General features: G+C 49.7%; 1 protein-coding gene across 2 annotated transcripts in view; it reads right to left on the bottom strand.

Annotated features, from left to right (window-relative positions):
• Nucleotides 1-6,172, bottom strand: part of GRIN2A (glutamate ionotropic receptor NMDA type subunit 2A) — a 375,068-nt gene extending 368,896 nt beyond the window's left edge. For both annotated transcript variants that reach the window (XR_012380451.1, XM_073899525.1), the window contains exons 1-3: nucleotides 5,556-6,172; nucleotides 4,797-4,987; nucleotides 2,891-3,322 (exon numbers count right to left, since the gene is read on the bottom strand). Coding sequence is in view for 1 of the 2 variants with exons in the window: in XM_073899525.1 (XP_073755626.1) it covers nucleotides 2,891-3,304 (414 nt within the window). In the remaining variant the exon portion in view is untranslated. The remainder of the gene's footprint in view (nucleotides 1-2,890; nucleotides 3,323-4,796; nucleotides 4,988-5,555) is intronic.
• Between the last annotated feature and the right edge of the window lie 15,453 nt (nucleotides 6,173-21,625).

Genomic DNA, 21,625 nt, shown 5'->3' with positions numbered 1-21,625 from the left:
AACTACCGTTCTTATCCACAGGGACGCTATCAGCTATCATTTTACCAATTTGGAAGTGAAAACAACACAAGTATGTTCTGGGCTTTACCAAATGAACATCATCTTAGGGGGAGGCAGAAAGGCCTTTTCAGTTTGGGGAGATTCAGACTTTGTGGCCATAACACCACTGGCACACTCAACCAAGCAAGGTAGAGTTTTGGGCAACGTCTCATGGCTGCTTCTTCAGAACCAAACAAACTGCATTCAGCGTTCAGCTCCAAAAGAAACAAGTGGCAAAGGCACTAGCCAACTATATGTGCTACTAATGGTAGGAAGGGCTGTCCACATCTCAGACAATCTCTTCTTTTTTAACACATCCAAGTTTCTCAAAATAACCACTCTTTAACCCGCCTCCTCTCAATATCACCTGCTCATCCCACACATGGGGCCCAACATATATTCCAACATTATCCACGCTCACTTCTTTGATTCCCTGCCATCAAGACCAACTTGGCAAGCCCTGACAACAAAGAGGAGTAACCAATTCCCTTCACCATCTTCGAACCAATTTTCCTTCCTCTCCTCTTCATCCCCTCTTAAATCTCTCTCCAATCTTGATTTCTCTGAAAATGTCTTTTCTCATCTTCCTTTTGCCATTTCCTGATTCCCTTTTCCTTCTGTACTATTAAGTGGGGTCAGCTCTTGTCCAATCTCTATAAGGCTGTTTCATTCTACAGAAGAGGAGAATGCTTCCACCCATACCCTCAAAATTCCCTTTCTAATACCCCTTTAAGGAAGGAGCAGCTTGCTGGTCCAATAGGTCAGAGCCTGACATTCACAGTGGGCAGGGTCACTGTATATCAGATGAGTGCTCAACTATGAGCCCACTCTCTGTTCCCGCTCCCTTGCCTCCAGTCCTATGGGTAAGTCAGGTAAGGGCCTGAGCCACATACCTGCCAGCTCAGCCCTCCCAGCCTCAAGACACCTTCTCCAACTCAAGATTTCACCAGATTTCCCCACTGATCATGCTGGACCCTAGTCAATCCATACATTTGACTTTCAACATGGCTACTGTCTTTTGCGTATTGCTTCTTTGGTCAAAACTTCAGAAGGGAGGAGGGGTCAGTGGTAATATCTAGATCCCAAAATCACACTGCAAACCCCTGCTAGAAACTGTAGTTCTTCTTCATGCCTTCGTCAGAGGGCTGGTCATTCCTTATGCACGAGCCCTAGGCTCTGATTCACTGTACCTCGCCATGGCTTAGAACCTCCTATAAAATGAGATTAATTCCTTGACCTTCTTGAAGATGGGATGACAAAGTTAAAGGATAGGCTTAATTTCCTGGAATGTGAGATCACAGCTTGAGAATAAAAAACTGAGTTCTAGTTCCATTGCCCACCTTTTGGCCTCGGCCAAGTCATTACCTGCCCCCTATGCCTCAGGCACTTCATCTGAAAGTTGTAGGATGCTCTAGGAGACTCCAAGACCTTTCCCAGTTCGAACAATTGGTGGCAGGGCACAGCTATTCCCTACTTTTTTTATCCAAGAAAGGAGCCCCCCCAAAACCGAGAGGTGGCTGGGAAAATGTTCAGCCACACGCAGAAATTCTGCTAGCCTGCAAACCATTTATAATGAATGTTTAATAAGATACTGCATCGGTTGTATACTTCGGCTGAATGTGCTGCAGCCCAAGAGAACTGAAAAAATTAATACTGTTCCCAAAGGAGCTGGTGGGAATTGCTGAAGCAGAGGCAGAATCTGATTTGATGAATATAAAAGTGCTTTGAGAGCATCAGAAAGAAAGTGCTCTGACAAATGTCTGCTCGCTCCATTAGGATGTCTCCTGCTATCGAAGGAACACACTCCAAGAAGGTCTCAGGGCTGAGGACCATGGCACACAAGGACACGCACCCCTCCTCCCCTTCCTACCCCACCCCAGTCCTTTCCTGGGGCTTAGAGGTACAGTGCACCCATGACTCCATTTTTTTCTCCTTCCTCACTTTGCTTCTCCCTTCTGACCCTCTTCCATACCTCCGCTTCTGCATGACCCTCAAATCAGGCCCTCGTAACATCTCACTCCAGTCTGGAAGTCTCTCTCTCTCCTCTTCCCCAAACCAACTCTCTCAGAGGGTCCACAGAAAGACCTGAGCTCTCATTCTAAGCCAAGATCTGTGGACACACCTTATTTCGTGAGGACACTCTCCAACTTCTTATCAAAACCCATCCTGGGGAGGCAACCCCTCCATGGGCCCCTATCAGCCACACTAGGCAACATGTAGGAAAATGCCAGGCCCTCCATGCTCAGGGTTTGCGGCTGGTTCTCTCTACTCACTCCTTAGAGGAACACCCTCCTGGACACCTCCAGCCCAGGGCTTCTCAAACGCTCTACCCCTCTTCCCCCAACTGTAGACCGTCTGTGGAAACATGACATTTCTCTGGCCTTTTGTGCTTTACCTAAAAACTATGCATTCTATTCCATAACATGCCCACATTTAATCGTTTGTAAAAATAGTTTTAGTCACTTACCACGGAGGGAAGAATTGACATTTTCCCACAAATCGGGTAAAAGTGATATTATAGAAACATGAGCCATAGTGTTGCAAGTGTCCCCAGGCTCACCTCTGTGCACTATTTGGAAACCTCCAAGTGTTCCACCACCCCATTACACATCTGCGTTTTCTTGAGTTCTTCCTGGCACACTCAAGGTGCCTCTGAGTACCCCGCTCTCAGAACCAAGGTAAAAAGCATTTCCATCCATTTCTGGGTTGGAGAGGCAGGACCTGGCTCTCACCAGGACCACGACCCTCTTTCAGATCAAAACAGATACCAGAGGCTCCCAAAGACCTGTGGTGGCTGTAGGATGATTGGCACACTCCCGGGTCCTTGCAGCCTATCACCTCTCCGACTTACCTTGTCAGCCATGATCATAGATGCGCCCCCGTGGATGCCCAGGATGGGGATGAAAGTCTGTGAAGAGATAAAATCCAGCATCTGAGCCACGGCCTCCTGGTCGGTGTCGTCCCCAAAGACAAGGCCATGGATGCGCGCCCCAGACATAAGGTCGCACACATGTGTGATGAGGCTCTTGGGGTCTGTGCGGTTCATCAGCAGGGCTACCACGTTCACGTCCAGGGGCAGCTCTGCTGCCTGCTCGGGGCCCCACAGGTTTCTCAGTTCGCGCTCCGTCACGTCGTGGCTGTGACCCAGCAGCACCGCAATGTTTAGTGCCGGGGGACCCTTCTCCGCCGCCGTGCCCTGCGCCGGACCGCGCCAGACCAGAAGGGCCGGCAGCACCAGCAGGGTCCAATAACCCAGTCTGCCCATAGTCGCCACTTACGGTCCCTGTAAGGCGGAGAGGGAGAGTCAGGGCAGCGGTGAGCAAGAGATCTGGACGAAAAGGATTACTAACCCAGCCCCTGGCTCTAGGAGCCAGGTATAGAGCCCATCCCCAGAGCAAGCTGACAGTCACTGACTCCATTCCCCATTCCTGATGCCATCCACATCCCTCGATCCAACTCTAGCCACAACTTCAATCCGAGCTAATTCTCCATCCCTGTCCCCAAGTTCATCTTTGCATCCAACCTCCTTCTCACCCCGTCTCCGGCCTCTTTTCCATACTTAATTCTGCCCACATCTCCCACCACACCCCCCAAGTTAGCTGTGGACCCCAGCCCCTCAGCGTAGGCACACATAGCAAACCCTCTACCCACCCCTCTCCCACCCCTCTCCCACCTGCCTAGTGCTGACCAAGTTACCGACCCCGCCCCCTGCTCACGAGGAGCGAATTACAGACCAGCCCCCGCGTGCGGAGGCGGTGTAGAGACTCCGCAGCCCCACTTCCGCGCTGGGCTAGTTGACTGACCCCGCCCCCTGTGAACCTGCCAGGTGCAGCACAGACCTGGCTCCACCCGGCACCCGCTGCAGACCGGACTCCTCTCCTGGAGGGTGCCCCCCCAGTGCACCGGAGTGAGGACACTCACTTGTGCGCCCCAGGGTCCGGGGTGCCTGGGGGGAAATTAGGGCCCGCTCCACCTCGCGTAGGGGCCGTAAAGCGATTTCCACTCAACAGAAGGCGGGCCCCAGGGCCCGCCCCCTACACGCGCGCGTGCACACACACGCTCAAACACACACACACACACACACACACACACACACACACACACACGCCCTCTCTCACGCGCGCCGCGTGCAATGCAGAACCGCAGAGAGGAGAGGAGGCGCGTCTCCCCACCCCGTGGGCCGGCGCATGGGAGCTGGCAGAGAACGTGCGTGGGGGTAAAGGCGGGCTCCTAAGCAGCTCTCCGACGGACGTGAACTGTACAGCCCCTCCCCAGGCTTTCCACCCCAGATCCTATTACCAAGTCTTAGGGGCATGTGGGCAGTGGGCTGCACAACCTCACAGGCACGCGCGCGTTTCTGCGCACAGCCGCAGGCCGCCGTAGCGGTGCCCACGGCCATTCGGAGTCCGCACACGTCCTCAGTTGGTGCACACACATGTATCACGCCAGCTGCACAACTGCGCGTGCCTGCAAATACCAGCACAGTCGTGCACGCGTGCACAGGCGCGCGCCCCTCGGGCCCGGCGCTGCCGGAGCCAGGGGAAGTTGGGGAGAACTCGTTCTGGTAGAGGCACTCTTCGGGTGAACACCACGGAACACGGAGCCGCAGCGCCCCCTGGTGCTCCTCCCGCGCCTCGCTACAGATGCTCCCTCTCCCGCTTCATCTCCCCTCTCTCCTGATCCTTCTCCCGCTCTCTCTCCGGTCAAGTCTTCCTCTTCCCCGGCCGGCCGAGCCCAGGTCTACAGCTGGGACGTACCTGTAGCCGGAGAAGGTCGAGGATGCAGTGGGGCGCGCTGCGCGCACGAGCATCTCGGCCGCCTCAGCAGCCACCGGGTTTAGGGGGTTCCCGCATGCTGCGGCCCCCGCGCGCTCCCCTGGCTGTCCCGCGCTGTCCGCATCGCCCCCACGGGGGGCGGCTATCCCAGCCGGAGGCTCTGCAGCAGGGCTCTACCGGGGTGGAGAAGAGACAGAGAGGCAGGGTCAGCCCACCGGCAGGGGAAAGGGGACTGGGGGGCAGGCTGCAGTCCGCAATACTGACAAACCCCCGTGCGCACAAGGGGCTAGACCGGAGAGGGGAAGCTGAAGCTCGGTGCCCAAGACCCCCTGTGCGGATCCTCAGACCCGGTGGTCGATTTGGAGAGCTCCGCTTCGGGGCGTAAAGGAGAACCGGAGCCCCAGGTTGGCCACGCACAAGAAGCTAACTGGGTTCTCCACCCTCACCCCCTACCACCGCCCTGGCGCCGGTTGCTGGGAGTTGTTCGGCTTAGGAGCTGCTGAGGGAGGGGGGTAGGGAGAGAAAGAGGAGGGAATGGGGGGGCGGCTGGCTGAGTTTGCTATGAGCCGGCAGGAGAGGGGGAGGGAAGGACTCAGGCTCCCGCGGTCCCGGATCCCCAAGGGAGGTGCGATCATTTCCACGCAACGACCCCCTTGCGGTCCTGCCGCCCCCTGCTATTCAGGCCTCTCGGTCTTTTCCCCAAAGGGGTGCCCAGGCCCCGCGTCCCGCGCCAGCACTCACCGCAGCCTCTCTCCACATAGTTCTCAGCAGTGGCCGCTCCTGGTCATCTCCAGGGCTGATGGCTGCGGCCGCGACTCTCAGCGCTCACCCAGCCCCATGCTCCGGCCAACCCCGCAGCACCTCCCTCCAAAAGCCGGAGCTCTGCTTCCTGCCCCACTCCGGACAGCAGCTGCCCGGTCCTCTGAGCTCGCCCGACAGCCCTCTCCGCAGCCCAGGCTCCGAGCTGGTGGTGTGTGTGAGGGCGAGTGTGTGTGTGAGTGAGTGTGGGAGCGCGCGCGCGCGTGTGGCCGGGGATCCCCGCGGTCCCCGCCGGAGAGAGGCGCGGGCGGGGGATGGCAGCTCCCTCTGGGCCCTTCGCTGCGGGGCCAGCTCGCCGCCAGGCGTTCAGCTCCCCATTTCCCGACGGGAGTCCGGAGAGCGCTTAGCCACCCTGGTTCACAGCACTGGCAAAGCCGGGCTTCTGGGGCGTGCTTCTGCTGCGGTGGCCTCGGAGGAAGAGGAGGAGGAAGGCAGGGGCGCCCCCACGCCAACTTAGGGACTTGTTCTCAGTCGACTAGACGCAGCAGCCCCCGCGACAGCCAGAGAGGCTTGGAGCTCCAGCGGGTGAAAGCATCTCCCGCCCGTAGCCGCCCTCCCCGGAGGCGGGCCGAGGCAGACCCCGCAGTCCCTCGGCGGCGGCGCGGAGCACAGCCACCCGTTTCGGGAGCGCACGGCGGCGACAGGGCCAGGATAGGCGGTTGCCTGGCGAAGGGGGGAGCCTGCGGCGGTGTGCCGCTGTCCGTGGTGCTGAAACCACGCTCTACGCCCGCTTCTGAGCGTCTGGGGCGGCTGAAGAATCAATTATTCAGATCTCTGCTACCGCTCCTTCCTCCCCCAGTGCCTCGCGCTGGGTACAGCAATCCCCCTCCACGCACAGGCGCGCCGACACACACACACACACACACACACACACACACACACACACAACACACACACTCACACACACCCCACAGAATCTGCTCCAGTGCTTCTCCCTGTGCATCGCCACCCCCGGAAGGGAACCCACTCCTCTCGTCTCAGGGAGCCAGAATCCTAAAAGTAAAGACATCTCTACATCCCCCACTTGCTTCCTTCTTGTTTTCTAAGTTATATCAAACAAAAGTCGCGCTGAGGCTGCCACTTCTAAGCTACCAGCAGGGGTGAGCCAGAGAGCATGGGACTGCCTGGGTGTGTGAGGCCTGGCTGGCTTGAATTCTGGCAACTGAGCTTGAAAAACATTGTCAAATGAGGACCTTTGCCCTTTTTACACTCAGCTGTATCTCTTCTTCCAACTCCCTGGTCCCTGCTTTCCTCACCTCAGGCCCTGGAAAGAAAGTGGCCTTAAACTGTACGAGGTTTTTGCAATCACTGTTCTATCTAACCCTGCATCCTCCACTCATCAGCCTGATGTCACCTTTGGGGCTTGCTCTATATTTATCTTCCCTTATCAATTGCTAACCTGAAAAGTGAAGTCAGTAAGAATATCTATTTCTCAGCGTTATTTCAGAAAGAAAATGAGATAGCCATGGTCATGGAGCCAACAAAGTCCAGCACATAGTAGGTGCTTGATCAACGTGAGGGCCCTACAAGGTGGCCTAGGAGGGAAGGGCCTCTTTCTAGGAATACTGAATACTGACTACTGAAATGGAGACAGGAAAGGGACACAGTTTAGAGAACTATGGGTTTATTATCAAGCTGGCTGTTGTATGTTAAGTTCTCTGGAGTTTTATTATTCAAAAGACAGTAAGAATGGAAGAAATCCTGGAAGGTAAATGAAAATGGTGGGTTGTGTGAAATACAGCAAAGAATTGAGAAGCATTTCATTTCTTGAGGCTGTAACTGGGCTGAGCTGGAATGAGTGAAGACGATCATTTCCTGGATTTGGGCACAGGTACAGGACCCTAGTTTGGAGACTTACAGGGAAATTCGGCTCTTTTGTTTAAATGATGTATAAATTATATATAATAAAACACACATCTCTTAAGAATTCAGTTCAAGTTTTGAAATTATATGCATCTGTGTAGACCATCACCCAAAACAAGGTATAAAATATTGTCATCACCCTCAGAAAGTATCCTTGTGTCCCTCTTGTTAATCCCACATCCCCCTAGTAGAAACCAAGTTTTTTCTAACATGATATATCAGCTTGGCTTATTTTCAAACTTCATATGAATGGATCCTAACGTTGTACATTTTTTGGTGACTGGCTTTTTTCATTTAAACTAATGTCTGGGAGATTCACCGATGTTGCTGCATGTAACAGCAGCTTTTCCTTTGTTGTTGCTGAGTAACTTCCCACTGTATGAATAAACCATACTTTGTATCTAGTCTCCTACTGATGGGCATGTGGATTGTATCCATGGAGGTTTTTGAAATACAGGTGGTTGCACCCACTTTAGATCTTCCCCATCAAAATCTTCAGAGGCGAAGCCAAGCATGTTTTTGTTTTAATCCATAGATGATTCTGATGATGCCCTGCTTAATAACCCACCATACTTTCCATACTTGTATATCAACACAGACCCCGAAATAGTCTTTGATAAAAACTATTGGCATGGAGAGTTTGAAGTCATTCGTGACCAGACTCGTTGAAAGGGAGATCAAACAGGTGTGGTCTCTTTTGAATAGAGAAAGAAGACCTTCCTCCATCTGAAGGAACTGTCTTTCTCTGCAGACACAGGCCAGCTGGAGTTGCCCCAGGCTGGACACCTCCCCAGTGTGGAGAGCCATTTAGGGTTCGAACTCCACCACACAGGTGGAGACTGTAACAGTGTGTATGTGATCATGACAATTTACCCTGTGCTGTGCTGCAAAAGCTAAACCTACCACAGGACTTAGGACGCTGAGCAGGATTTTACTACTCAAGACTTTCAGATGAAAAACCTTCATAGCAAGACTATGTGGGGGGGGGAAGAGCCCCTAGTCACACTGTTCTGCAGTCAGTTTTGCCAATTGGTTTTATTGCCAGTCACATCACTAAAGTGACTGAAATTACCTAGTCTAGTCTTAAGGAACAAATTGTTTCCATTGTTTTCAATCTGATTGATTTATCCTCAAATGCTTCACTAAAGAAATGACCCCCCATGGTTGCTACTTGCTTTGAGCCACTTGAACACTGTGGTTAAAAACCAACCACCATATCATGTCTATAGCAGAGAAGTAAAATGAGCCAGTCATTGATTGTGCTTCTCTTAATATCTCTGTTCTCAAAGGAAATGAATAAAGAATGGCAGCATTTTGGTTGAAACACCTTTAGAGATGATCCTGTATTGTGCATTGTGTTTTCAAGTAAGTTTGGGGAATTGTGCCTACCTGAGTCACTTTAAAGTGAATTCTTACATTAGAAGTCCTGTAGGTTAATGTGTTTATTATTCCAGCAATATTCCAGAAGAAGCTGATCATGGAAACCTATTTTATTCCACAGAATAGCTGCTGCCATCCTATGGAGCTAATGTTTCTCTGAATGCTTTTTGAGAATTTCAGACCTAGCCCGAAACCTTTATTTTGAATATGGGGAAAGCAAGACTAATTAACGGTGAGACAAGAGGCCAAAGGCAAAATTTGGACCAGGATCCAAGATTTTTGTTTTACGTGTCTGCTGTGTAAAATAAAGGACGTGTGTGTTTGCATTCTACAAGGTTATTGGGATTCCAAAGCAGTATAATACAATACTGAGAGAGAAAGAGTAAAAAAATTTAGGGTGTCCAAGAAACCTGAAACACCACCTAGCCACCACTTTAGTCCTTGTTTTGTCACTGGTGATCTACCTTCACCATCCCTCCAAATTCCAGTCTGTGGGTTCCACCTTGTGTGCTAACCGTGGTCCCCTCTTGATATTCTCTTTTACATGATAGTAGTTACATGAGTACAATGTGGACATGTACACAGGACAGGTAAGTATGTCCTGTGCCAAGGCAGACATCATTAATCAATTTGTGAACTCTTCCTTTCAAAGTTTAGATAGAACATCATAAGCTTGCTCAGGTATTCTGGGTAGCCCCATCCAGTGATCAGAGTTGGTCCACTTCGGCATTCCTGACAGCAAGCTCTCATAGATATCTGAGTTTAGCATAACCTGACTCTGATTACCTTTATCTCCGATACTTTCTCTCGGATCCTAACTTCCCTGTTACCAGGTGACCTTAAAGACTTTCTCCTCTTTAGACTTCAGTTTATCCATTTGTAAAAACAAAGGTTTACACTAGCCGTCTGAACTCAGAGCTGCCTTCCATGTTTGATGATCAATGATTCTGTAACTTTTTCTGAAGGTCTTGACCTTGGGATTGACCAAGGTGCTAGTGAACCCTCCCATACTATCTTATCCAAAAGGGCTAAAAATCTCTTCCTGCTCCCATGATATCTGAATGCAGATATCAGTACTACTAATTAGAGTTAAGGTTTTTTCTAAACAAATCCACTGCTAGTCTTGAGAACTAAAATTAAGACAGCAGCAAAAGATTTTGTACCTTTTTGGTCTTCACCCAATGCAACCCAGTGTCCTCCCTTATATCAGACAGGAGCTTGGGAGACACCAAAACATACCATTGAGAAAAGAGTAATTGTACATTCTACCACTTTGAGAAATGTCATTAACCTTTCCAGGCCTGAGTTCCTTCATCAGCAAAATGGGAGTAAAATCACTCTGCCTCCCCCAGCACTGTAGTGAATGTTGTGTAAGGGTATGTTTTAGTGTGAATCCCTCCAAGAGCAGTAAGGGTTCTGCACCCAATTCCAAAGCAGAGAAGGGGTCCCCACACCACCAAGCAATTCTTTGACACCAGCTGGGTGTCCTACAATTCAACTCAAATCTGACCCTACATGAAGATACCATCAGGCTCCACAGGTTAAGGGCTCGTTCAGTCCCACAAAACTACCCTCCACTTCAGATGCCAACTGCCAAGTCCAGGCTGTTTCCGGTGCTTCTGACTGGCTACAAATCAGAGGTTCCCACAACCCCTCCTTGGGTTTGATTAATTTGCTAGAGAGACTCACAGAAGTTAGGAAACCAGCTTACTGACTAGAGTACTGGTTTACTGCGATGGATATTAAAGGATACAAATCAACAGCCAGATGAAGAGATTATACATATTATATATATTAGAGATTTGTAGATACATAGAATATAGAAGACAGATTATCACATATAGCAAGGTATGGGGAAAGGGTGCAAAACTTCCACACCCTCCCCAGATGCACCACTCTCCCAACATCCCATATGTTCACCAACCAGGAAGCTCTCCAAACTCTGTTCTTTGGGGTTTTATGGAGGCTTCATTACATAGGCATGACTGATTAAATCACTGGCCATTGGTGATTGAATTCACATCTCCACTCCGTCTCCCTTCCCTGGAGATCCAGGGATGGGACTGAAAATTCCAACCTTCTAATCACATGGTTGGCTCCAGTGGGCAGACAACCAGCCCCCATCCTTAGGTGCAGGCCAAAACCTGCCTCATTAGCATAACAAAAGACATCTTTGTGCTCTTATCTCTTAGGAAATCCCAAGGGTTTTAGGAGTTCCATGCCAGAAACAGGAACAAAGACCAAATATATATTTCTTATTATAAATCACAGTATCACAAGCAGACCCCAAGATCAGGATTTGAGAACCTTAGTTTATTTGGGAGGTGATCTAGAAAGCACAAGAGGAAGTGGGAAAGGAAGAAGCCAAGTCATGTTCATAGGAGAGGGGCCAGTAGGGTTAATTTAGCCCCTATCCAGCTGAAGACCAACTGAGACTATATAGAATACACCTCAGGATTATCCCACTTGGTGGCAAGGGACAGAGGATGGAGGGCAGGATTAATCCAACCCCTCATTCATCATAAATCCCCACCCTTCCAGCGTCCCCTGTGCACAGACCTCCAGGAAGCCATTGGGGTGCACGCAGACTTCCTACTAGGCCAGGGAGATATGAGCGGAGCTAGGATCACACTGCCTGACCAACCACAAGGGCCTGGATCAAGTGAAGGCACCAAAGTGAGTGCGACAGAAGAGAAGGGACAGACGGAGAGGGTCAGGTCTCTGATGTGAAATGAGCCTGAGCCTTTTAACGACTTGGACTTCCAAGAGGAGGAAGCCAAACGTGTGTGTCACCTCTAAACAACCAGTCACCCTACTGTCTAGAAAACGTGGCTCCATCAGTGTTCTGGAGTCTGACCCTCAGGACAGTGTTTCAAAAGCCCTGCAGCCAGACCATTTGAGACCAATTTCCCAAGGCCAGGAATACTCAAAAAGTCTCATCACTCACCCCACAGATAAAGAGGGAGACTCAGGGGCGCCTGGGTGGCTCAGTCATTAAGTGTCTGCCTTCGGCTCAGGTCATGATCCCAGGGTCCTGGGATCGAGCCCCGCATCAGGCTCCCTGATCTGCGCGAAGCCTGCTTCTCCTTCTTCCACTCCCCCTGCTTGTGTTCCCTCTCTGTCAAACAAATAAATAAAATTAAAAAAAAAAAGAGGGAGACTCAGTCAATTATGATTCTACCTGATTCATGAGTCTGCGTGAAGGGAGAAGACTTCTCAGAGAAATGTCTGGATGCCAAGGAGAGAGGTCATATTTCCTGGTGCCTAGGATCACTGAAGCATGCCATCTTGAAGCTTCAGAGGCCCATGGGGACCATCAAATCTTCAATACCACTCTTTAAAGGCGAGGACACTGAAGCCTCTAGAGATGTGAAGCAAGGTGCTGAAGGTCACACGGTTACTACGGGTCACACACAGTCTCTTATTTGTATCTTCTTGTCACCGGGATGGCCCTTTCCCTATCCATGAACACAGACTCTGTGGGGCATGACTTCCAGTACAGGCTGCCAGATGGAAAGTCACAACAATTATTCCCTGAGGTGGGCACAGTCCTTGGGCACCCCTGGTATCTGCATCTAACTGGGCAGGTCCAAAGGCATTTGAGCTGGGAGTTGGGGCTAGGGGCGAGGAGGGGAAGGAAAGATGACCCAGTTACTGAGTTCTCTCACCAGAGAAGTAACATGGGGCATCACTATCCCACTTGGAACACTTCATGGCAGTAAAACAGTGCAGTAGTCAAGAGCTGCCTCTGACCAAGAACACCAAGTAGTACCAAGCAGAGCAGGACTTGAACCTCTTTGTGTCAGGCTCCAGAAACTGCACTTTGAACCACATTATCTAAGTCACGAATTTGCTGGACATCTTTAGATGGGTCCCTTACCCTCTCTGAGGCTTATTTTCCTCCTCTTCTAGGGTACAAGAATGTCAGGTCGGCAATTGCTAATGCTCAAACATATATCCTAAGTAGCAGAACCCCTTCTGAATGCCATCCCTCACACACAACCCTCACACAAGAAGCAGTGAAAAGTGGTGCTTTGATCCAGATCCCAGGTTGAAAGGGGGTAGGAGGTTGGGAGGTTCCTTGCCCCTTCCCCAACTCCACCCCCATGCACACATAGCTCCTGAAAGAACGCTAGGATTCCGATGAACGCATTTTGAAAATGTGGTCCGATCCCGGCACTGTACAAAAGAGACCGAAGGACTCTAAGGAGCAGGGGGACCACACAGAAGTGCTCATCAGGAACTGACTGAGCAAAGATCAGAATCCAGGCCTCACGAGTCAGCCAGGCATTAAGAAACAGAATGTGAACCCTGGCTCTTAAACTTACAAGCTGCATGACCGTGGGTGGGTCCCTTAGCCTCTCTGTGCCTCAGTTTCTTCATCTATAAAATGGGGATAATAACAGTACTTAAATATGGGGGTGTATGAGGAGTAAATTCAATGGGACAATACACATACAGCACTTAGCATAGTAGCCAGCCATAGTCAGGGTTTAACAAATGTCCGTTATTAGTATGATCATTATTGCCTGATAGGACCCTTTGGCGCCTGAAGAAGAGGCTCCCCTGACAGATATTTCCCTCAGCTGAACACTCCCCGTGTGTGCTCGGGGAGGTGAGGCCCACAGGGCAGGGGAGGACGCCATTGGTCAGCCCTGGCTCCCCGGCTCAGTGCATCCCAGATGGTGCCCACTGGGGAGCTGGCCGTGACACATTGGCAGAGTCTCCCTTCCTTACACAGTTCATCGAGCCACACAGGGCCCAGGAGCCTCGGGCTGTAGCCCACTGTGCCAAGGAGGCAGGCTGCCCGGCCCGGACTGATGGAAGACAGGCGTGGTGAGCCCCAGGGAGCTGCCTGTGCCTCCAGCCTCTGGAGAAGGTATGGGTAAGGCACTCGTCCAGCCACCTCTCCAAACTCCTCCGGCACCCCAGCTTCTCTCTGAGAGGGAAAGGGAAGGACGTGGTCAGAAGCCAGCCCCCGCTCCATGTGACCTGAGTCCATGCCTGTCATTACCCTTTTGCTGAAAGTGGCAGCTCTTAGAACACAGCCGTGCAGTGGAAGGAGATGACCCTCTTGTTAGACAAAAGAGAAGTCAATTTCTTCAACTGGAAATGGAAATGATCATGATAGTTAACTCACAGAGTTGGGGATTAAGTGCTATATTGCATACAGTGCTTGGAGAGTGAATGCCACAAAGAAGACATTCAATACATGGTGTCTGTGTTACACTTGTATTTGTACAACAATATTGTTGCACAGTGATAAAAGCACAGACTCTGGAACCCCTCTGCCCAGGCCCAAATCTTGGATGTATCTCTTCCTGTTTGTGTGGCTCTGGGCAAGCTGCTCCATGCCCAAGACCTCAGTTTCCTGATCCACAAAATGGGGAAGATATCTTTACCTCCCTCCCTAAAAGGACTGCTGAGATTAGATCAGGTGATACACATGAATTCTTTAGCTCAGCACCCGGTGCAGAAGAGATGGACAAGTAGAGGCTGTCCCTATTATTAATAAGCATTAATATTATTGCCCAACCAACGTCACATGGCCAGTTAGGACTAGAATGGGTGCTCCTGCCCCCCCCCAATTTGGTGCTCAGGCTGGTACTTGCTGCTCCTCTCCCCAAGCTGAAGTTCCCAGCTTTGCCCTCTGAGAGTCACTGTTCCTAAAAAAGAACTCCATTTTTACTGGGAAGTCACAAAATACATTATCGCCAAGTCCAGCAGTTGGGTCCCAATTGCATAAAGAACATTTCTTTTCATTAGGCAAAGCTGCCCAAGGATCCAGGCTATAGAGAGAGGAGGAAAGACTGAAGTCCCAACAACCAGACACAGGTGCCAACAGACCTGGCTGCAACCACACTTGTGTGCCGCCCCTCTGGTTGTACAAGGGCAGGCAAGCCGTCCTGCCTTCCGGCACCTCAGTTTCCTTGTCTGCAAAATTACAGTTGCAGCGGGAATGAAACGAGGTGAGGCATCTGGCATGTATTGGGTCCTTAATAAATGGCAGGGATTATTATTATACTTCATAGCTTTCTTTGTTGAGTGCGGTATTTGTGGGGTTTAGGGTTTTGGTTTGTTTGTCTGAAGTTTCGTTTTGTTTTGCTCTTAGTGAAAAGGTGAAGGATTTTTATGCTTTCTGCCTCTGGGCATGTTTCGCTGTCTCTGGGACTCCACAGCCCCTGGCAGACAGCCGGATCCCTTTCTGTTGGAAGAGATGGGCCGGGTCAGGCAGAATGAGCTTCTTCTGGGAAGCTCAGGGACAGGGGCATGCTGGAGCTCCAGGCCCTGTCTTGGCCATGGAGGCACCCACCCCTTTGCTTCCATCAGGGCTATTGCTTTAAGCACATCGCCCATGCCTGCCCTGAGACCGCGAGCACACACAGACACACATGCTCACACACCAACAAGTCCACCCACCACTCCCTGCCATCTTGGCCTTGTATTCATTTCTTAAACAAAAGGTAATATATGTGCAAGACAAATCAAGCCTTATGGTGAGAAGTAGTTCTCCTCTCTCACTTGTCTCTCTCTTTACTGTCCCTTTCTCCACTTCCTCTCTTCCCTGCCCCAGGCACCTAGCTTCCCTCCCCAGAGGCCCTCCCCCACCCCGCTATTGCCACTTCCCCATCAAGATCTTCAGTTTATGCAGCCCTTTTTACTTCCTCAGGTCAATACAGCACAGGACAGGTATTGCTAAGTGACTTCAGAGGCTAGATTGCCAAAAAGCAATGTAATTCCACCTTGTTCTTATTCACCCTTGGAATGTGTAGCCGCCATGCTGTGAGGAAGCCCTAGCATCCAATGGAGAGCCTTCCATAGGGAGGAACCAAGGCCCACAGCCCACAGCACTGGCACAACGACCTGGCAGCTACATGAGTGAGTCACTTCGAAAGTGGATCCTGCAGGCCCCAGCAGAGCTGCCCTAGCAAAGATAAGCTGTTCCTGCTGAACTTTGCCTGAGCTGCAGATTCATCAGCAAATTACTTGTTGTTGTGTCAAGCAATGAAGATTTGGGGCAGTGTGTTACACTGCATTTTTAACAAGCCTCCCAGATGGTTCTGTCGCAGGTGACCAGAAGTTAACACTTGGGGATAGACTGCCCTTGGCCAAGCTCTGTGAACCTGGGAGGCAGCTGAGTGAATCCACCACAGGGCTTCTAAACACCAAAGCTACCTTCGCAGAGAAACTCCAAGAATGCTTTTCTCTACCATGGGGTTGATGAGCAAAACCCGGGCCTCTTTTGCACCCACATGTTGGTACCAATGGCTTTCCCAAGAATGCCTGCAGCTCTCCCCACTTCTGAATAAGCAAAGCCGATTTTCCATCCCTATTTGCAGAGGTATTTGTTACCTAAGCAAGAAGCAGCCTTGCAAATTCTTGGGTAAATAACACAAGTCCAAGAACAATACTCCCATGCCAGTAGCCACAAGCTGCTGGAAATGACAGATCTCTCGGGACTGCTCGATCTCACTCCCAGACTCAGCAAGGAACTGGCTCCAAGGACTGTGTGGCCACTGTCACTCTCCAGGCAGGAAGCCAAAGACCAGACAGAGCACCATGATTAAAAATGAGGACTTGTGTTTGCATCCCGGCTCTGGGACTCACTAGCTGTGTGACTTCAGGCAAGTTGCTTAACTTTTATGAACCTCAGTTTTCCGCCAGGCAAAATGAGAAGAATAACAGTTTCCTCACTGGGTCGCTCTTATGAGAATGCATGAGAATCACCTAGCGCAGGGGGGAACCTAGTACATACTCACTAGATAGTAAGAGTTACTATTTTTTAACATGTTTTATTATTATATGCCATGGAGGCACCCTCCCCTTTGCTTCCATCAGTGCTATTGCTTTAAGCACATCGCCCATGCCTGCCCTGAGACCGTGAGCACACACAGACACACACTAAAAGTAGGCAGAGGAGGCCCTGGGATGGAAGTCAGGGGACCTGGACTCTTATGTTGGTTTTGCTGCTTCCTTGTTCACATACCCAGGCAAGGTGGTTAACAGTGCTGGATGGTAGTTGCAAAATGAGGTGGATGGAACCAGGAGGCAAGCTCTGAGCTCTGGGTACACTCTAGCTTTCTCCTTTGTCGGACTGCTGAGAGGGTCCTATTGCCTAATATCTCAGATACCCTTTTAAATGGCAAACACAACCTCAAAACCACCGAAGCCAAAAGAAGAGAAGGGGGTAGGGGAGAAGGAGAAATGGTTGGCTCAGAGAAGCCAAAAATGGGTTGAACAGTCCAACCCTGGGGATGCAGTATGATCCCAAGGACAGCTGGAACCCGGCTTTCACATGTCTCTCTCCCTCTCGCTCGCTCACTGCAACTCACCGTCCCTCTACAGTCAGACAGCGTATCAGTGTCCCCTGTTTCCAGTGACACCTAACCCCAGAGGAAAGAATGACTGACCACCCTCCCTCCCCAAGCCCAAACAGCCCAGGGCAATTCCTTGGCCCAGCCTGGCTCAACCGCCAACATCCTGACCCATCAACCAGGGTACTGGGGTAGGGTCGTGCGAGAACATGGCTGCTGTCCAGGAAACCATATGCCCCCACCGCTCCAGCCAGGGCAGTGCATCTGAATTTGCAACTCCGCAGGACACCATGGAGGGGTGCTCTTATACCTCCATCATTACTTTTCAAAGTGCTCCCACTTGTATTCCTATATAATCTTTATGACAACCTCACAGCGGAAACAGAACAGACAGCTTTAAATCAGACATAATGCAGAAGGACACTGGGGCTCAGAGAAGCTAGGCGCCCTGGCCAAAGACACACAGCTTATCCATGGCAAAGGCAAATCTAGTTAAGAACCCAGGTGCCCAGGCACCTGGTTGGCTCAGTCAGTTGGGCGTCTGCCTTCAGCTCAGGTCATGATCCCAGGGTCCTGGGATCGAGCCCTGCAGAGGGCTCCCTGCTCAGTGGGGAGCCTGCTTCTCCCCTTCCCTCTGCCTCTCTGTGCGCTCTCTCTCTCTCTCTCAAATGAATAAATAAAATATTAAAAAAAACCCCAGGTGCCTGAACTCTCCCTGTGTCCTTTCCCAAAGGCACTGTGTCCTCTGCCTGATTTTTCCAGAATGAGCATGAATGCAGTCCCAAGAATGGAAGAGTTGGTGAATCCCTTGTGTCCCTTACTCTGGCAACTACAGAGGCTCTCTCGAGGGCTGCTTTCTGGGTCTGATGTCTCCTTGCCTATGAATACCAGACTCAGGAACTCTCAAGCCCAGACAAGGAAAAGCATTGGCTTCTTAGGGCCTTTACTACCTGCTAAGAATGGAAGGAAAGGAAGGGAAACAGAAGGAAACCCTGGAGATGTCCAGAACAGCTTCAAGCTCTGGCTGAAGCAGAGACTTCATCTTTGCAGACGCCACTTCATCCCCTGCCCTCCAGACCCATCCCTGAGCATCATGGCAGGGCCCACCCCTGGGAGATGGCACTGAGCATCCCCAAGGGAAGGCAGAGTTGGCTTCCCTACCTTCCTCCTTAGCTAGCTTCTTCCCTACCTTCCAGTTCTTTTAATGCCACAGGGCAGTGAAGCATGCTGGCTTGAGAGCAGGTCTGCCCAGCTACCCGGCCCTGCCAAGTTATTTCGCTTCTGTGCCTCCATCATTTCTATAATGATTGATTTAAAAAAAAAAAAAAGAGTATGCCTTGGGTTTATTATGTGAATTAAGTTAGTACAAATAAAGTGCTTAGAACTTGCCTGCACGTAGCACACCTAGTTGCTATTATTTCTTCCTCAGTCGGAGAGTGGCTGGGAACTAGAGAGGGGGTACTTTTTGGATCCCATTGTTGTCATATTATAAAAGCGATGCAACCAGAAAGGAAAAGCTAATGCAGAAGGTGAGACATTCAGGGGAATAGCTGGTTCGGTCTGCTCAACCATCAGGGAGATGGATAAAAAGGCAGGGCTGTGTTGTGCTTGATTTTTTTAAAAAAAAAACATTTATTTATTTATTTATTTATTTATTTATTTATTTATTTGAGAGAGGAGAGGAAGGGCAGGAGAGAGAGAGTTTCAAGCAGACTCCCCCCTGAGTGTGGAGCCCAATGAGGGGCTTGATCCCAGGACCTTGAGATCATGACCTGAGCCAAAACCCAGAGCCTGCCGCTTAACCGAATGAGCCACCCAGGTGCCCCTTGATTGAAAGAGGATTAAGGGATGTGACAACCAAATGGAACTACGGTCCTTAAAGAATCCTGGTTCAAACAAACCTACTGTAGTAAAAAATTTAAAAACTGAAGTACAAATGGGGAAATTTGAAGGGATCCCTAACAGCCGGAAAAGGGTCAGAATGGGGAATAATTTATTGTTGATAATTCATGACACCAGAAACCTTTTAATATTCATATTACTTACCCTTAGTCCTGCCGGTCTGCACCAGCACTAACAGTCTGTTGTTAATGATTTGGGATCTGGCTATTTGAAGCTACCTAAGGAGGAAGGTAGGGAAGCCAACTCTGCCTTCCCTTGGGGATGCTCAGTGCCATCTCCCAGGGGTGGGCCCTGCCATGACTTAGACTTGAATATAGACCTTAATGTATCAGATAACATTAAGGAATGATTCCTCATTTTGTCACATGTGATCATGGTATGATGGTTAGGTAGGAAACTATTTTTGTTTTTTTAGAAACACACACTAAAATACTTAGGAAGAAAGTATTACGGTATCAGTAACTTTAAAATATTTCACCCAAGGGGCGCCTGGGTGGCTCAGTTTGTTAAGCGTCTGCCTTCGGCTCAGGTCATGATCCCAGGGTCCTGGGGTATCTGCTTCTCCCTCTCCCTCCCTCTGCTCATGTTCTCTCCCCCACGCATACTCTCTCTCAAATAAACAAATAAAATCTTTTTTAAAAAACTTTTCACCCAAAAGAAAGAAAAAGATGAAGCAAACATGGCAAAATGTTAACAACCATTAAATCTAAGGGATGGGTTTATGTTCATAATATACATTCGTAATACTAGCCTCCCTATTTTTGGGTATGTTGGGAAATTTTCATAATAAACAAAACATACTTATGTAAAAAAATTAAAACCTACAGAAACAACACCGAAGAAAAGAGTAATTCCACCACGTAGGAAAAATAAAATCACTAAAAATGTTTTGCTGTATCTCCATCCTGTTTTGGTGTGTTTTAACATCACTGCAATCACACAACACGTGACATCCTGCAGTCTGCTTTTTGTAAACTTATCATAACATGAGCATTTTCCCCTGCTATTAAAACGTCTTTACAAGCACCATTTTTAATGGCTGCAGAATATTCTTTTGAGGGTATGAACCAGGAAACCTTTACATTCCTCCACCCAGAGGGTTGCAATGGTAAGGATAGTCAAATTAGAATTCTTATTTAAATAATAATGATAATGAAAATGATGATGATGAAGATGATGGCAGCTAATATTCACTGAGCGCTTACTGTGTGCCTGGCGCTTTAACACACAACACCCCTTTTAATCTCTGCAACTTGTGAAGTAGCTACTATTATGACCAACCGACACTCAGAGAAGTTCGGTGACTTATTCGGGGTCACACAGCTAGGAAGCGGCAGAGCCCAGACTCCTATTCAGAGGTACAAATGTAAACTCGCACCTTTAATTCCGTTTGTGTATTTATTCACCAAACATTAAGACGGTCAGGTACTCGGCTGGGTGGTGGCCCACACTATGAACATGGTCTGTGGTGGGAATGCTAACAATTTAAATTTGTCAGACCCGAAGTCTCAAGAGCAGTGATTCCTGAGTCTACAGTACCTGCCCCCTCTCTCCAAAGATGAATAAGCCAAATCCCAGACTTGTAGTAATGACTCTTCCTGCCCAGGGAAGAAAGGGATCCCTAACAGCCGGAAAAGGGTCAGAATGGGGAATAATTTATTGTTGACAATTCATGACACCAGAAACCTTTTAATATTCATATTACTTACCCTTAGTCCTGCCGGTCTGCACCAGCACTAACAGTCTGTTGTTAATGAGACTGAAGCATTTTTAAATCAACTTAATTGACATTCTTATGGGGTTCAGAAGGCCCTAGACACAGGATTTTCAGTGGGGAGCTGAATGTGAGCTATGGGAAGGGACAGGGACCCACGGAGCCTGGTGCAAAGGAAGGTCACTAAGGAGCAGCCCAAGGGGGAAGGAGACTCAGGGCTCCCCAGCTGGATCCAGGAACTCTGTCCCGTGGCTCCTTCTTGGTCCTTCACTTCATTCCCATCACAGCTACACTGCCCCTCCCCACCCAGCCCTGGAGGTTCCGCCAGCTCTGCAATGTTGGGCATGGGCCTTTAACTGCACGGTGCCTCAATTTCCCCATCTGTAAAATGGGAATGATAACGGTACCTTCGCAAGGTTGTTATGAGGCTTCAATGGGTTAACCTATGGAATGAACTTAGAACCACACCCGGTACTTTGCTACTGTTAGTATTGTTATTGTTTATAAAATAAACTTTATGAAGTTTCCGGTTGATTTTAACGACGTTTGCCAAGGATTCTGGATTACCTCCTATAAGAGTTTTATGTCCCCTGCCCATTGAACTCAGCAGTGGCCTCGTGACTTGTTCTGGCCGCCGATCTGCAGGTGGAAGTGACATGTGTCACTTCCAGGCAGATTTAACATTACTCACTGTCTTTTTTTCCCCGCTTTGCTAGGAAACTGGCAATGTCCCACGCAGAGGTTCTTCCATCTGCCAGAACCCAGAGTGAGGATGACATGGAGAGAGGCCAAGGGTAGACATTCAATGTGGGGACGAA

The sequence above is a fragment of the Callorhinus ursinus genome, unplaced genomic scaffold (assembly GCF_003265705.2).
Source record: "Callorhinus ursinus isolate GAN/ISIS: 27379988/994484 unplaced genomic scaffold, GSC_fseal_2.0 scaffold13, whole genome shotgun sequence".
NCBI classification, from domain to species: domain Eukaryota; kingdom Metazoa; phylum Chordata; class Mammalia; order Carnivora; family Otariidae; genus Callorhinus; species Callorhinus ursinus.
This window is presented reverse-complemented; position numbering and strand designations above follow the sequence as displayed.